General features: G+C 34.5%; 2 protein-coding genes across 2 annotated transcripts; both read left to right on the top strand.

Moving 5' to 3' along the window:
• The first annotated feature begins 1266 nt into the window (after positions 1 to 1266).
• Positions 1267 to 10871, top strand: LOC115977517 (methionine aminopeptidase 2B). Its single transcript, XM_031099404.1, has 12 exons — positions 1267 to 1368; positions 1523 to 1686; positions 3815 to 3851; positions 3941 to 4048; positions 4524 to 4623; positions 5236 to 5381; positions 5478 to 5569; positions 5721 to 5815; positions 9437 to 9533; positions 9729 to 9872; positions 9969 to 10186; positions 10504 to 10871. The coding sequence occupies exons 2-12, from the start codon at positions 1533 to 1535 to the stop codon at positions 10612 to 10614; spliced, it is 1302 nt and encodes a 433-aa protein (XP_030955264.1). The 5' UTR covers positions 1267 to 1368; positions 1523 to 1532; the 3' UTR covers positions 10615 to 10871.
• Positions 10872 to 11886: 1015 nt separating this feature from the next.
• On the top strand, positions 11887 to 15954 carry LOC115977518. The gene is made up of 5 exons (XM_031099405.1): positions 11887 to 12761; positions 13764 to 14263; positions 14675 to 14859; positions 15016 to 15082; positions 15164 to 15954. The coding sequence occupies exons 1-5, from the start codon at positions 12119 to 12121 to the stop codon at positions 15257 to 15259; spliced, it is 1491 nt and encodes a 496-aa protein (XP_030955265.1). The 5' UTR covers positions 11887 to 12118; the 3' UTR covers positions 15260 to 15954.
• Positions 15955 to 16330: the final 376 nt, after the last annotated feature.

Genomic DNA, 16330 nt, shown 5'->3' on the forward strand with positions numbered 1-16330 from the left:
AAATGATTTATTAATAATTATTCTATGAGTATTCGTTAATGGAACCTTAAATTAAAATACAGGAAATATTGTGATTAGAGATACCAAAACTATTCGTAGGGTGGGGCAAATGTTTCTTTTTTTTTAGAAACAAGGTGGGGCAAATGTTTAGTTCAATTATTCAAATGGAATTTCACATGTATAAATACACTAGATTAAAAAGAGTAGAATTCTATATCTATAAATCAAAAAGATATACAAGAACCAAGGAAAAATTTGCTATATAGCATAATTTTTGTTTGCAAATTTTTGGAAAATTTTGCTAGATAGCATATGATCAAACTTATTCAATTATGCAACATGTTTTTTGGAACTCGAGTTCCAATAAAACTTGAGTTTATAAATTTCAAGTTTCAAGCATTATATTTGATCAGATTGTCGTAATACTTGGAACTTAGAGGTTGATTAAATCAGTTCTTTTACCTGTACTTTTTTTCTAAAATTATACTATTTAGAGAAAGCTCTTCAAATACATTGCGTTTAAAGGAAGCTTTTCAAACACTCTATGCAATTGTTAGTTCTCTATAAAAATAAATAAAATAAATCACATGACTATCAAATAAGTCATGCAATTAAAAGTACACATAGAATGTCTTATGAATTTTCATTTTGTGAATATGTTTATATCATTTTCACTGTGTAATAATTTCAATTTTTTTGTGAACACCCTCGAACAAGGTAACATTCGTTTCTCACATTTTATATCATTAACGGTATTATCATCGTCAATATTATTAAGCCTAGAAACATAATAATAATTTTTACAATAACCTGAATAAAGTTTATTATGATTTATGCATAATAAAAATAATATGTGAAAGAGGTGTTATTCTAATCACAAAAGAATGCATCAACAATTGTAAACAAAAATTATGTTAATTAACTTTTTATCCATCCAATTAACTTATTTTCTAAAGTTTTTTATCATCAAATAAGAGATTTGAGGTTCAAAGTTCAAATCTCACTAACACTAAAAAACCAATCGATGTTAACAATTATTATAAAGTGAATGATAGTAATTAAAATTATATCCTATGATCAAAAAGAAAAAGAAAAAAAAGTTAATTAACCCGTCAAACCATTAAAAAAAAAAAAAATCTAAAAAAAGTGAAAAGAAAAAGAAAAAACTTACATATTAATTTTTTTTTATTTTTTAATTTTTTTATAGAACTTACATATTAAGTTGTGTGAATGTTCCGAAACACCCTCACCTTTTCCAAACAATTACATGGAAGCCCATCTATATATCTTCCATATCCGCCATCTTTGACAGACAGATCACTCAAAACTCGATCTTTACTACAAGACCCAAACACCAAACCCCAATAGGTTCAATTTGTCTTTTTCCACTATTAATCCTAGGGTTCCAATTCTCAATTTTCTCATTCTATTAAAGCTTTTGGGTTTTTAATAATTTCAATGATTATTGTTATTTATTTGTGTTAAATTGAAATTTGGTATCTTTGGATTGAATGTGTTTCAGGTTTTTTATTATGGCGGCGGAGGAGGTGAAGTTGAGCACGGAAGTTGTTGTTCCTGTTGAAGAAGAGAATGGGAATACTTCGGAAGCTGTGAATGGAAATGAGGAAGAGACCTCGTCTGAACCTTCTTCAACATTGGACAAAGATGAAGATGAGAGCAATAAAGGTGATGCTTTTCTTTTCAAATTAGTCTAATGGGTTTCTAAAGATTGATTTTTTATTTGGTTTTTTTGTTTGTTTGTATTGATATTGGCATATATAGGTCATAGCTACAGATACATAACTAGAGTATACCTTTTCAATCAAAGCTTCAAAAACCCATAACAAATTTCTTAACTTTTTGTTTTTGTTGGGGGTGGCAGGTTGTGATAAGTGCCAAAAAAAAAAAAAAAAATCCAGAATCTCAAACTATTACACTTCTTTGCCACAACTTTGATGAGGCAGATTGTGAGTAGTGAAGAAAAAATAGTGGGTTTATGTATAAGTGATAGGCAACCACTTAGAATCTGTCCTGTCCGAGTTATGACAAAAGAGTTGTGAAGTAGTTTGTGGTCCTAGAATAGTAGAACCACACTTAGTGCATAATAATTTTCGCGTGGGACTACCGCTGATATCACTTTTATTTTATAGGAATTACAATCTGCTACCTCAGCAGTTGTGAATGATGTTGTGTCATTAGGGTTATTGGTTACCAGTTAGACGGATTAGGGTCCTCTGGAGTTCTTAGGGAAACTCTAACATGGAGTTCTTAAGATCATATCTATCCATTTTGAAATGAGTGGATTGGATTTTGCTATGTCATAAACGCTTGAACAAATGTTGACTATATCACCTTTTTTGTATCTATTTGAATTATTGATGACATAGATAAATCTAATCTACTTATTTTAAAATGGATGGATAGGATTTTGGGTCTATGGTGGAGTTACCTTAAGAATTAATATGGATGAGAGAGTTGGTCTTTGAGTCAATCAATGCTTTAACCTTTGGGTTACTGAGTTTTGGCTCAAATGGCATCTCCTTCCCTTTTAAGATTAAACTGGAGGATGAGGTTGTGGGTTAAGTATTATTGGGTGCATGCGTTACTTACCAACCAAAATATATTTTACATTATATATTATATGTGCATTTGGTATATAGCTTATTACTGTGAGATAAGAATAAGGTTTGATTAAGTAGCACCTAAGAAATAAGCGGGCTTACATTAACAGTTAAGTCGTAACAAATGGCTTATGTATGTATGAAAGTCAATATGGAGTAGCTATTGAGTAGTCCAAGAATAATAATCCACCCTTTTGCAACACGGTGGATTTTGCAGGTAAAGTTCATTGTGGGATTAACCATTCATGGGAGAGGAGGGAGTATTACCCTTGAATAATTAAATTATTTTGAAAAAGGAGAGGACATTTGGAAAGTTAAGGTTCCTAAAAGGGTGGCATTATTTATGTGAACAACAGCTCATGGTCAGATTCTAACTTTGGATAACCTTATGCTTCGTGGTCGCCCTTTGGCAAATTGTTGTTGTATGTGCTGTTGTAATGCGGAATCTGCGAATCACTTGTTACTTTTTTGTCCAACAGCTCATTCTTTGTGGACGTATATGCTTCGGTTGTTTGGGATCGATTGGGCCATGCTAGGTTCAATTGTGGACTTACTTTTTTGTTGGTATCATTGGCTTGGGAAGCATAGTTCTGATATTTGGAATTTTGTTCTAGGCTGTTTAATGTGGACTATTTGGACTAAACAGAATTGGCGGTCTTTTGAGGATGAGGAGAAAACTGTGGTTCAGTTATTAGATTTATGCCAACGGACCGTCTTTGATTGGTCTCGGTGTTGGGGTCTCTCGGATTGTTCTACCCTTATGGATTTTCTTTCGTCTATTAGAATAGCTTAGAGGTTGCTTGTGTCTATTTGTTCCTTATTTTTCTTTGTTCACTGCCGTGAAATTTTTGTATTTTTCTTGCTATTCTTTTATTAATATTAATTTCTTCTTACTTATCCAAAAAAAAAAAAAGCAGAGGGAATAGTAAAAAAATTGGGTACATTTTGTTTATATTTTCTTTCCTCCCTTCTCCTTATGAATGAAGAATCTTAATTGTGATAAGCAACTAGTTCTCTTTCCTGGGCATAATTTGTTGTGTATCCTTTTGATGGGACTTGGTAAGTTAATCAAATATAAAATATTAATTATATGTACTTTATTTGTATGGTCATTCAGAAATTTTGTACTTAAAGTTTGTCAATTTTTTGCTAATATGTGCACTTGCTTGCATTTTTAAACCATTTCTTTACAGAAGTTACAAAGAAAAAAAAGAAGAAAAATAAAAGCAAGTGAGGACCTTATTCTAGCCTTAATTTCTCTCTTTCTGGTTGAAGTACATTTTCACTTGGTAGTATATAATTTCTCTTCTTTTACACAGGAAAAAGAAAGAACTACCTGAGCAGACTGATCCTCCGTCCATTCCTGTTACTGACCTTTTTCCTTCTGGCGAGTTTCCTGAGGGTGAGATTCAGCAATATAAAGACGAGTGAGTATATGTTATTTCTACAAACTCATTGCAACTAAGTCTTAACCCCAACTTAATTGGGGTTGGCTATTTCTATCCAATAGAATATTGCTCCTAGGCATGGGCATATAAACTGCTTAGCCTGTCAGGGTGAATGCCTCTAGATTACCCGGTAATTGGTTCCAGTGGGTGGGGTTAGTTGCCTGTAGGTTTTATTGGCTAGAGGCGAGTCCGAAATGCGCTTATTTAGAAATGTTTCTTTAGTAAGGTTCCCTACATAAAAATAAAAAGGCAGAATATGGCTTTTTTTTTTTTTTTGTGGCAATTTTTATCTTAGGGATTCTATGCATACATGTGTACGGTTAAGGGGTTGTTAACTAGTGCAATCATTGTCCCAAGTTCCAGTCAATATATTGGAACCGCTACTTCATGCATATTGGTTTACCTTTTTAGTAACTGAAGATCTTGGTATTTAAAATTTGTGCTTGTATATCAGTAACTTATGGAGGACCACATCTGAAGAGAAGAGGGAGTTGGAGCGCCTCGAAAAACCAATGTACAATTCCGTTCGGCGAGCAGCTGAAGTTCATCGTCAGGTTGCAATCTGTTTTAATATTGACATATGTTACTGCTCAAAGTGAGGAAAACAAGTATCTTTATTCTGTTGAGAGTAGGAAAGCTTAGAGAACCTTTTGTTCTTGACATTCAGTCTGGTTAAGAAACTGGATCAAAACAGCCGGTTTAACCATGAACTGGGCTCATTTCCAGTCTGATTTGTCACCTCTTTAATGCTCTTTTTGTTGAATTGGATTAAACCTGCTGGATTACCCATTCAACGGGTCAATGAACCAATAAACTAGTGCAATTTTATCAAATTGGTTCCTTTTTAAAATTTAAAACAAATCAGATTTATAATTTTTTTTAACAAACACTCGGTATGTCTTTCACTTTTTGAATCTAAATATAAGATTTAGATTATCATATGTATACTAAGAGCGTTGCAGCTCAATGGGATTGCCTACTTCGAACCTGGGTTTGAATACCCTCACTTGTTGTAAGCAATATATATATGGTATAATATTTATTTAATTATAAATGTATTTTTTAATCAAATCGGTTGACCATTGACTTGCTCATCAATCCAGTTCAGTAACCAGTTTGGTTTTTAAAACATTGCATTCAACTGAAGCTTGTTTACTTATAATTAGGTTCGGAAATACATCAAAAGTATTCTGAAGCCTGGAATGTTGATGACTGACCTGTGTGAGACTTTGGAGAATACAGTCCGTAAACTAATATCAGAGAATGGTCTGCAAGCTGGCATTGCTTTCCCTACAGGGTGCTCTCTGAACTGGTAAACATTTTGAGTCTGTTATTTGAGAGAATTTTATTTGTTTGATCATAATGTCATAAAACCATTTATGTAGTCTAAGCTCTTTTTTGTTGTCAGGGTTGCTGCTCATTGGACCCCAAATTCAGGAGATAAGACTGTGCTTCAGTATGATGATGTGATGAAGTTGGATTTTGGAACTCATATCGATGGTACTACCCACTTCTGTGCCATCCATCTGTAACTTGTTCTGATTTTCTATTTTGGCTATTGTGTTGGTAGAATTCTATATTTCTATCTTTACTGCATTATACTACTATTTTTCTTGGCTGTTGTATCAGTCATGGGTTCTTTGATATGCAGGGTGTATAGTCGACTGTGCATTTACAGTGGCATTCAATCCAATGTTTGATCCACTACTTGAAGCCTCTCGTGAAGCAACCAATACAGGTATCAAGGTACTGTTCAGTCCCCAATAAATCCCTTTGGCAAATGATTTGTTAATCTTGCTCTTTGGTTACATATGATCATGTTTGTTATCCCTATGGAATGAAAATTAGCAGTGTGGATCATTCTTTTTTATGTTTGCTGCATTAATGGGTGAAAAGGCGACAGCAACAATTGAATAAAAAAGTGACCTTTGAATAACTTTTTAAACTAATGTCTGTTCTGAAAAGTTTGTTCAATTTATTTGTAGAGTTATACTTATCAAGTCTAGCAGAGTTTGGTTTTTAATTTGGACATTTTTTAGAATTGACCATATTCTCTTTTAACTAGGATCAGCAATGGTCCTACATGTTTTTGGGTGCTTGAATGAGTGATTACAAGTGATGTTTCATCAAAATTTATAATCCAGTATTTTACATTCTCTTGCATTAGGGAACAGCATGTTGTATGGTATTATTATATATCAAACCATTAGTGCTGAGCCTGTGGGCTTAATGGAAGTGATGGAGTTAATAATAGATTGACAAAATTTTCCTCCAAACTGGCGGCAGTTGAAATGGCTATCCATGTGAACAACGTTAATTTTTTAAAATAATATATGTACAGATTATACATGGAAGCATACCTTTGATGGATTTTTTTTTTTTTTTGGGTACATGTCTATAGCAAACTGGACAACTTTTGTACTCATTAGAATGTGGGAAGATGCTATGTTCTTTTAATAAATGATCTTGTGTTTGTGCGTATGTATGTGTATAACATCGAAGTTGATAACTTTATTTACAGTATATTTATGATTTATGACATGCTTTAATATTAGAAAATTATTTTTACACACTAATACTAACCCTTATACTTGTATATGTATATGTGTATGTATGTCTATGTCACTTACCAAAAAAAGGTATGTATGTAGTTTGAGGTTGTCTTAACTGGTGTATCAATATAATAGTTTGCTTAAGCTAAAAATATTTGGCTCTGCCCTTGTTCACATGTATTTTGTTTAGATGACTTATTAAGTCATCTAAACAAGTTACATGACTTTTAAATAGGGCATTTAAATAGGCCATGGAAAAAAGTACACATGGATGCTCATTTTAGTCACCATGTAGTAGGTTGGAAGAAATATACTTACCCCCAAAAATAAGTTGAGGCATGTAGTACTTCCATTACTGATGAGGAGGATGCTGACAAAGATGTTTCTAAGATTGCTCGAGGATATAAGATGGAACCAATGTAAGTTAGTTTGAGTTAAGATTCTAAGATGGGAATAGGAAGGCTGATGGTGACAGCTAAAATATCTGAATTATTTTGGGAGAAATTCTTAATAAGATGTGGATCATTTAATTTTACATTGCCTAATAGCTTGTGCGCCATGGAACTTGGTGTTCTGTTTAGTGGGAATTACATGGGTGATTCTACGAATGGTGATAGAGTACTTGGCATGTTGGATAGGTCAGTTGGGTGGGAAGAGGGAATTGAAACTTGGAAAGCTATCTGTGTTTGATGTGGTTTATTTGGAGAAAAAGTAATAGGCTCACATTTGAGGAAAGGGAGACAATGGTAAAGATATTAAAGCATTTATTCCAAAGGTAGATTTCTGAGAGGAAAGACTATTGAATCCAGATTTTCCCGTGAGTTTTCTTGATTTCTAGATATGTTAATTTTTAGAATACATGTGGCTGGCACTGATTAATTTGTTAAGAATCCATATTAGTCAAGAATCCATAGCTGGTGCTAAAAAATTTGGGGCTAGGGCTTTGTTGTAATTGTTGTTGTACTTGTTTTTTGGCTTTTATTCTTGTATACATCCCATGTCATTGGGTAAAACTCTTTTCATTTCTTCCATGAAATATTTATTATATATAAAAAATAATAGGAAAAATTACACTTTACCCCCCTAAACTATACCTTATGTTAGACTTAGCACCCTAAACTATGCGGATGCACACTTAGCCCCCTAAACTATTACTAGTTGCACACTTTGAACCCCACTGTTTAGTTGGCCATTAATTTGGATGGAATTTAAACTCATGTGCAAGTCATGTGATATCTGCAAAGGTGGCATATAATTAAAAGACCAAATTACCCCGTTTGAATCTCTTAAAAGTTAAAACAACACATCTCCCTCTCATGTGTTCTCTCTAGATGGCACTCATTTTTTTTTTTTTTTGGCCTGTAAACTTCAGTCCTTGCCTTCTTCCTCCGTTCAACATCTCAGGTCTCTCGTTTCCTCTCAATCTCTCACTACACTCCATCAGTCCTAGTCCCAGCCCCAAATAACCCAAGACTGAAATTACCCCAAATTGAAAAGCTGAACTCAGTCTCTCCCTCAGTTTTAGTTTGTGTGTAGCAAGTTCAGTTTCAGTTCTTTCTTTCTCCTCTGTTTCTTTTTCTTATTTCATTTTAATTTTTGAGTGCTTCATAAAGGTCCAAGTTTGATTCCTTAAACCGTGTTCTTATAACAAAGGTTAGGGATTAAGAATATAATGTATTGATGTTAAGCAGAAATTGAATTTGGATTTTACAGATTTTCAAACATTACTGGAACCCATGGCTACATATATAAAAGAATGCCAATTGTATTCGTATATCAAGGTAGAGCATGTTATCAATCAGTATATGTATTAACCCAATGTAAATTAGTCTTTCACCATCGTAGAAAATCAATAGATGTATTAACCCAATATAAAGGAGAGCTTGTGCTTGTTTAAAACAAATTAAAATGAAATAAGAAAAAGAAACAGAGGAGAAAGATAGAACTGGAACTGAACGAGAGAGCGAATGCTGAGAACTAAGACTGAGAGGAAGAGTTGTGTTGTTTTAAGAGATTGAAAGGGGTAATTTAGTCTTTTAATTATATGTCATCTTTGCAGCTGTCACATGACTTGCACATGAGTTTAAATTCCATCCAAATTAACAGCTAACTTAACAGTGGGGTGCAAAGTGTGCAAGGGGTAATAGTTTAGGGGGGTAAGTGTGCATCCGTATAGTTTAGGGTGCTAAGTGTAACATAGGGTATAGTTTAGGGGGGTAAAGTGTAATTTTCCCAAAATAATAATAAGATGTAAGACGTAACTACTGATAAATGATGAGAGGAAGTTAATACTGTTGTAGTTTATTATGTATATTCTAATATACTTTATATCCTTTGATCAGTGAATTTTTAAATGGTATAGTAATATTATATCTTTAATACCAATTAATTTGAGGTAATGTTGAAATTGAAATAATTTTGATATTGTGCTCGCTTTTTCAACCTACATCAATGGGGTAGAACTATTGGACTTCTTTTCTTCACTGTCCCCCCTTGTTTTCATCCTTCTCTGTTTCAATATCTTTCAAATAAGATCACTTGGTAGGCCAGAAACTTAGACCTTTAAGTATTATTTTCTGCCTCTGTGATTTCTGTCTTTTCTTTTAATGGACACTGTCTCTTGCTACATCTAAATTTTTTTAATTTACTATTTTTGTATCTTTTTAATTCTTTTTTGGACATCAGAAATAACATATGAAGAAATTTTCTTTGGGTTGTATTGTATATACTCACTGCTACAGCTTTTACCAATTCCGGAAGTCATGAATCCCCAACCGCATAGTACCATGTTACTGATAGTCTTGTAATTGTGTAGGAAGCTGGAATTGATGTGCGACTTTGTGATATTGGTGCTGCAATTCAAGAGGTCATGGAATCATATGAGGTTGAAATTAATGGAAAGGTGTACCAAGGTATGACATTTGTAGCAAGTGTATATATATATATATATATATGGAGAGAGTATATATAAAGTAAAATGGAGAGAGTATCCATTTTACACACTGTGTATGATGCAACAGTTATTATATAGTGTATGATATCTTTTATGTCTAAAATGTCACGTGGATATATTTTTACATTAAGTGGACGTTGGCTATTGTTGGCAGTAAAGAGTATTCGAAACTTGAACGGACATAGCATTGGGCGCTATCAGATCCATGCTGGGAAATCTGTCCCTATTGTGAAAGGAGGAGAGCAGACGAAGATGGAAGAGGGCGAATTTTTCGCAATTGAAACTTTTGCATCAACTGGTAATTGTTTTTGCAGTGATGCAAATCTGACAAGAAATAGTTTGCAGTTAATGTATATTGAGACCTGAAGTACAATTAATATTTTGTTATATTCAGGAAAAGGATATGTCAGAGAAGATCTAGAGTGCAGCCATTACATGAAAAATTTTGAGGCAGGTCATATACCATTGAGGTTGCCCAGGGCAAAACAACTGTTAGCTACAATCAACAAGAACTTCTCCACATTGGCCTTCTGCAGACGATATTTAGACCGCCTAGGGGAGACTAAATACCTTATGGCACTGAAGAATTTATGTGATGCTGGCATTGTTCAGGTATTTCTCACCAATTGATTTGTATATGGTCCCTCTTTCCCACAATAGATGATAACATTTTCTTTTTGGGTTGTCTCAAAATATATGGATATATTCAAAATTGAAAGTTCAAAAGTGAGTTTAATTTGTTAAAGAATATATTTATTCCAAAATATATAAAGACTATGAAGGGCTTAGATAGAATATGACAGGATTGTTACTTCATATAGTAGGTCCTTGAGCTACATCGTGATGTAGTTTTTATTGCCACCATATTCTACAAGTTCATGGATATTGCTGTCAAGTACTCTCTTAATTCTTCTCCTTTTTTTTGGCAGCCTTATCCTCCGCTCTGTGATGTTAAGGGCAGTTATGTCTCTCAGTTTGAACATACCATCTTACTCCGGCCAACCTGCAAAGAGGTCATTTCCAGAGGCGATGACTATTGATGGGGATGGAAATTAAATTTTGGCACTGAATACCTACGTGGATTCATGTTCAAACTGTTATGTTTGTTTATTAACTTTACAACTTAAATGAATTACTGAAATTCTGGTAGTAAAGAATACACTGATCACTAGTTTATACTCTTGGCATTTGACATGTGATTCTGGTTGTTTAGTTATAATCCTATTACACTCTAGGTGCAGGCTCCTTCCAAAAAAAAAAAAAATCTAAAACCTTCAGATAAAATGTTAACTGCTAATGGTGACTGTTGAAATACCAATATCTGTTTATTGAGTGGGTGACTCTTATTGTGGAATTATGCCGCATGGAGATGGTTTAACTATCTTGGTCTATTGTTTAAAAACCATCTGCAGTTGTATATATTACTTGTTTTTACAGTTTTCTAAACAGGCAAGATTTGGCTGGGTTCAACATTTGAACTAGAATCCAATGGGTATTGAACTCACAATCCATCAGTTTGGCCCTCCAACATGTGGCATTCCTCGCCTCCAGCTCTCGTTGGAGACAATCTTTGATAGCCTGTTCAGCTTTTGTCACCAATTGGGGTTTGATGAGTCCATCGCCTAAATAGTTCAGAAGTTAGAGGCATCTAGCATATCTATATTCCAATGACATCGTGCTTCATATTCTTGAGCTCTTAAAAGTTCAAATGTATTTTTTTGTGTGACCAAATTTGTGTTATATAAATTATTATAGGTAAAAGTTAATGGATGTTCTAATGACATTGGTTTAGGATATATTTTTAATAACTTTTTTATGGGAAAAGCAAAAAATAACTAATTTTTTTTATGTCTTTTCATATTTTTCATAAAATTGGTGTTAAAATTTTTCTAAAATAGTTTATTAATAATTATTCTATGAGTATTCGTTAATGGGACCTTAAATTAAAATACAGGAAATATTGTGATTAGAGATACCAGAACTATTCGTAGGATGGGGCAAATGTTGAGTTCAATTATCCAAATCGAATTTCACATGTATATATACACTCTAGATTAAAAAGAGTAGAATTCTATATTTATAAATCAAAAAGATATACAAGAACCAAGGAAAAATTTGCTATATAACATAATTTTTGTTCGCTAGATAACACATGGTCAAACTTATTCAATTATGTAGTATGTTTTTTGGAAACTCGAGTTTTAACAAACTCGAGTTCCAATAAAACTTGAGTTTATAAATCTCAAGTTTCGAGATATTTGATCAGATTCTCGTAATACTGAGGTTGATTAAATCAGAACCTGTACTTTTTTTTTCTAGAATTATACTATTGGGCAAAAAAAAAGAAGCAGCCCAGTAACTATTGGTCAATCAAACCAGCCCAACTAATCTCCCGTTTAAATTCAAAAAAAGTTCAAACGTCACAGAGCGAGCTTTACCGGTTAGACTTCCATGGCAGCAAAGCCCTGACCTTTCAAAATTCTCTCAAAAATCATCACTTTGAATCATCATCATCATCATTAACATGGTCATGGTCATATCATAATGGACGCAGACACTTGCCGTTGGATTTTCGAATTCCTAATGCGAAGCACGGCGGTGCAAGACCACGTCATCAAGAACCTCCTCCAAGTCCTCCCGCTCTCCTCCGCCGCCGCCGAAGACACTCGGTTCAAGAAGGCCGTCCTCCTCCGCACAATCCAGTCCGAGATATCCGACGCAACGGTCACCGAGACGACGCTCCAGGCGCTGGAACTGATCGAAGAGATGGACCGAAACGACGGTGTGGAGATCGGAGAGTCACTAAAGGCGGCGTATATGGCGGCGGCGGTGGAGTGCACGGTGAAGTACTTGGCTTTGGAGGGAAGCAATGGGAAGTACTTCGAGGCGGTGAAGAGAGTGTGGAGGGGCAGAATCGGTAATTTGGAGAAATCGGGGAACAAGAGCGAGTTGGTTGGGGATAACGCCGAGTTGACTCGGTGGAAGAACGATTTGGAGGCGGCGCTTTGGGATGCCAAAACAGCAAAGAGGTTGATGAATTTGAATGCAAGGGCCGAGGCTCTGCAAAAGCTTAGGGCTTTTTTAGGGGAGGCTTGGGCACTCATGGGCCCTTCCTTTATTGAAGTAGCGGCCGCCCGGGCTCCGGAGTTGGCTGCGAATGAAGAGGATAAACTTGTGGCAGGGAAAGGTAAAGTTTCAAACTTTACTATGACTAATTTTGTATTAATAATTTTGTATTCTCAATGCTCATAATAGAATGAAAATGTTGTTCACATTCCCCTATATTTCAGTTGGGTTGTGCAATCCAAATGAACTTTACACTGGTCATAGCATATATGTGTTGCAATGCATTGGTGACTAAGGTGTTTAAGGAACACCCATCAAAGGACAACAACGACAATGAGGCGTGCAGTGAAGAGTAAAGCGTATGGTAGCAACTTGCTTTAGTTTGTTATTAGTAAAGATTAGCATCTATACTCATCAATTTTAGAGTGAAGAAATACTTGCAAATTAAAGAAACAAAATTGCCCTTAAAAATGGAGTCTCCTATCTTAATGTATACTAGGAGGTGGCCGACATTGGAGGCCAAACTTTCTTTTTACACTTCAATACATGTTTAAAGTTCAGTTTAATTACTTCTAACAATAACCTTCTTAAAGTTAAAGTTTCAGGTTTTTAAAGGTCCCTTTGAGTAGCAGGCACTCTAGGTTGCACTGCCTCTAGCTCACCTTTCACACTTCTTATATGGACAATTAAAATGCAACTGCCAGAAGTCATTCTTTCTGAAAATGCTATCTATTTTCTAATAACTCAATCAAATTAAGCCAAATTGAGCAAGTATTACATGGTCAAAATCTAAGCCAAAAACTCATGCATTAAAATACACAGCTCACAGAGAGGCATTTCATCTGACAGTTAATTGCTAAACCCCACATATAACTCAAAAAATTGAAAACTTTAACAACATTGCCACTCCAGTAGATATAGACCTGTCAAAGCTATCAACTTTTCCAAATTGATGATTGGTCAAATATATACGTAATTATGGTCATCCTTCTACTTTCATGCTCCATGATCAGATTAGTCACTACTAAAGCTTGTTAATATCATTCTAGAGCTTCACATTTATATAGTTACGGATTTTTTCTTCCCTTTTGACTTTTTTGGGTTTGCCTTTCATTTTACTCAGAAATGCATAAGGGGAATGTGCTTCCTAGACGCAATCACAGTGCATGCCATAAACGCTCTAAAGGCGGAGTTAGGATTGTTGAAGAAGAGGACATGGACGCATTATGTAGCAAATACGATTCCTTGCCTACCCCTGAAGTTAATAGGATAAAAGAGGCACTTAAATCCAGTTCTTTGGAGTTACAGGCAGTGGTGAAGGACCCTCACCCTGATGCAAAATCCAGTTCTTTGGAGTTACAGGCAGTGGTGAAGGACCCTCACCCTGATGCATTACGTTTGGCTGAATCTGTAATGTCTGACATGGTGAAAAAAGATAAGACACACGAACCTTCTGTAGAAAATCAGAGTGGAAAAGACATAAATGCACTCAATCCATCCGTTGACAAAAGCATAACGCCACAAGCTACTGACTCTGGTTGTGGAAATCAGTCCTGCATTCCTCAGAGCAATTCTACTCGACCAAGCTTAATGGAGCGGAATAGCACTGCTCATACTTATGAGGTACCTGTGCTTGTGTTTTGTTGTTTCAATCTATTGGTTTGTTTTCTTCTAATCTTGTGGTAACTGGGGATAAAATATTTTGTTACATTCTAATAGTTGATACATAATGTTCTTGTCTAAATCATTTATGTACATAATGCGTAGTGTCATTTTTTAGAGTAGTCTTGCATTGACTTGTGTTTTCCTGAACTCATTTTAATTTTTTAATTTTTTTTTACAACATAATCAGCATGAGATCATCTTAATGTCCTTATGATGATAGATAATTATTGAACTAGTTGAAGCCTAGTTGCACTTTCTTTCTCACATAGCCTTTGTTACATAATACATAGAGTGTCATTTTTTCCCTGCCTTGGTGAAAAGAAAAAAAATAGTGTGTCATTTTTTGAAAGTTTTTGTATGTCCTTGCAGTGGGATGATTCCATAGATGGCTCACAAGAAGGAATGACCGATCGTGCAAATAGACTTCACCTACCTAACCCAAAGAGAAAGATTGTTTCTCCTTTGAGGAAGTATAAGGTTAAAAATTTTGTTAGGAGAACAATCAAGAGATGGAGTTTATTGGAGGAAGACACTTTAAGGACTGGTGTGCAGAAGTATGTGTTTGTTCTGATTAAAAAAACAAAAATAACCACATCAGTAGAATATATTTTTGAAAATTACAGGATTTTTTTATTTATATATAAACTCTAAATTCCTCTAGAAAGTATGTTGATCCTCACGTTTTCTTTTTGTCATGTTTCCTGCTGAAGGTTTGGTAAAGGAAATTGGAAGCTCATCTTAAATTCCCACCGTGATATTTTTGAAGAAAGAACAGAGGTAACTGTACTCTTTTGCAATGTCTTACTTTACTTTCTAAGTATTTATACCCAAAATATAAGTAGAGTATTATTTTCTCAGGTTGATCTGAAGGATAAGTGGAGAAACATGACACGGTATCTAGGAAGCATGGACATGGACATAGGTATGGGTACGGGCATGGGTACGACACAGTAACATAAACAATTTCTAAAAAATTATAACATAAAATGGCCAGTATAACATCGTTTTGGCACTCTAAATGAAATGTCTGTACTTCCTAGCACGGTATTGAACCCACAAAACAGAACGCAAATTTTTTTGTATTTTCTGAAGAGATAAAAATTTGCAGTAGTTTGTTAGTTCACCCCATAACCTTTCCGCCTTGTACATCAACATGTGTATAGTCTCATGTAGTGCTAGTTCTTGTAGTTTTCTTGACTGAGTTATACTCTCATGTTCATCTGATGCCTTCCTATGCTCGTATTTCAGCTCGGTTATGCTACACCAGTGATGTGGGTTTAACGTAATTACGTAGTGAGCTTATTTTGGATCATGTTTTCACATGTATATATTTTATTCCCCATGAATGAAATGTATGTATTTTGATATTTCTGTACCTTGGCTAACTTAAATTGATGGAATGGCCAAATATTCAAGAATGGATAGGTTTTTAAGCGATTTTGCTGTTAGGGGCTTACCTGCACAACGTATTTGTTATCGTTGTTTTATGGTGTACCACTGCTAAACATGCAAATTGTAGCCATCTGTTTCACATTGTTTGAACTTTGAAGTGCGACTGTGCGAGTATGCCCCATACCTTACTGGAAATGGCTTTAGCCTTTAGGTAGTGCAGCTCGGAAGTGGATGTAATTATTCAGAATTCAAGGCTTTAGTTACTTATATGTGCATGCCCATTTTGGTTTAGGCTGGCACTGCCGAGGTAGCTTTTATGTAATGCTTTTTAAAATCTCTCTCTTTTTTTTCTTCTTTTTTTTTCATTTTTTTCAAAGTACAATTTTAGCACACTTCAATAAATAAAAAAATCTTTAGCAAAAAGGTAAATAAGCTATTCTTAAAACTGTTCAAATTTGGTGACAGACCTGTTCACTCTCAAAGATGTGCCTTTTCTATGGAGTATAAGGCTGGTAATGCCATGGCAAGATAGTCGCCAAGTATCTAATCAGACTAGAAAATTACCTTTTAAACCCTATAATTTAGGGTTTAATAAATTAAAATTTATAATTTTAAAAGTAACACATTAATTCT

Source organism: Quercus lobata, chromosome 2, assembly GCF_001633185.2.
Source record: "Quercus lobata isolate SW786 chromosome 2, ValleyOak3.0 Primary Assembly, whole genome shotgun sequence".
Lineage (NCBI taxonomy): Eukaryota > Viridiplantae > Streptophyta > Magnoliopsida > Fagales > Fagaceae > Quercus > Quercus lobata.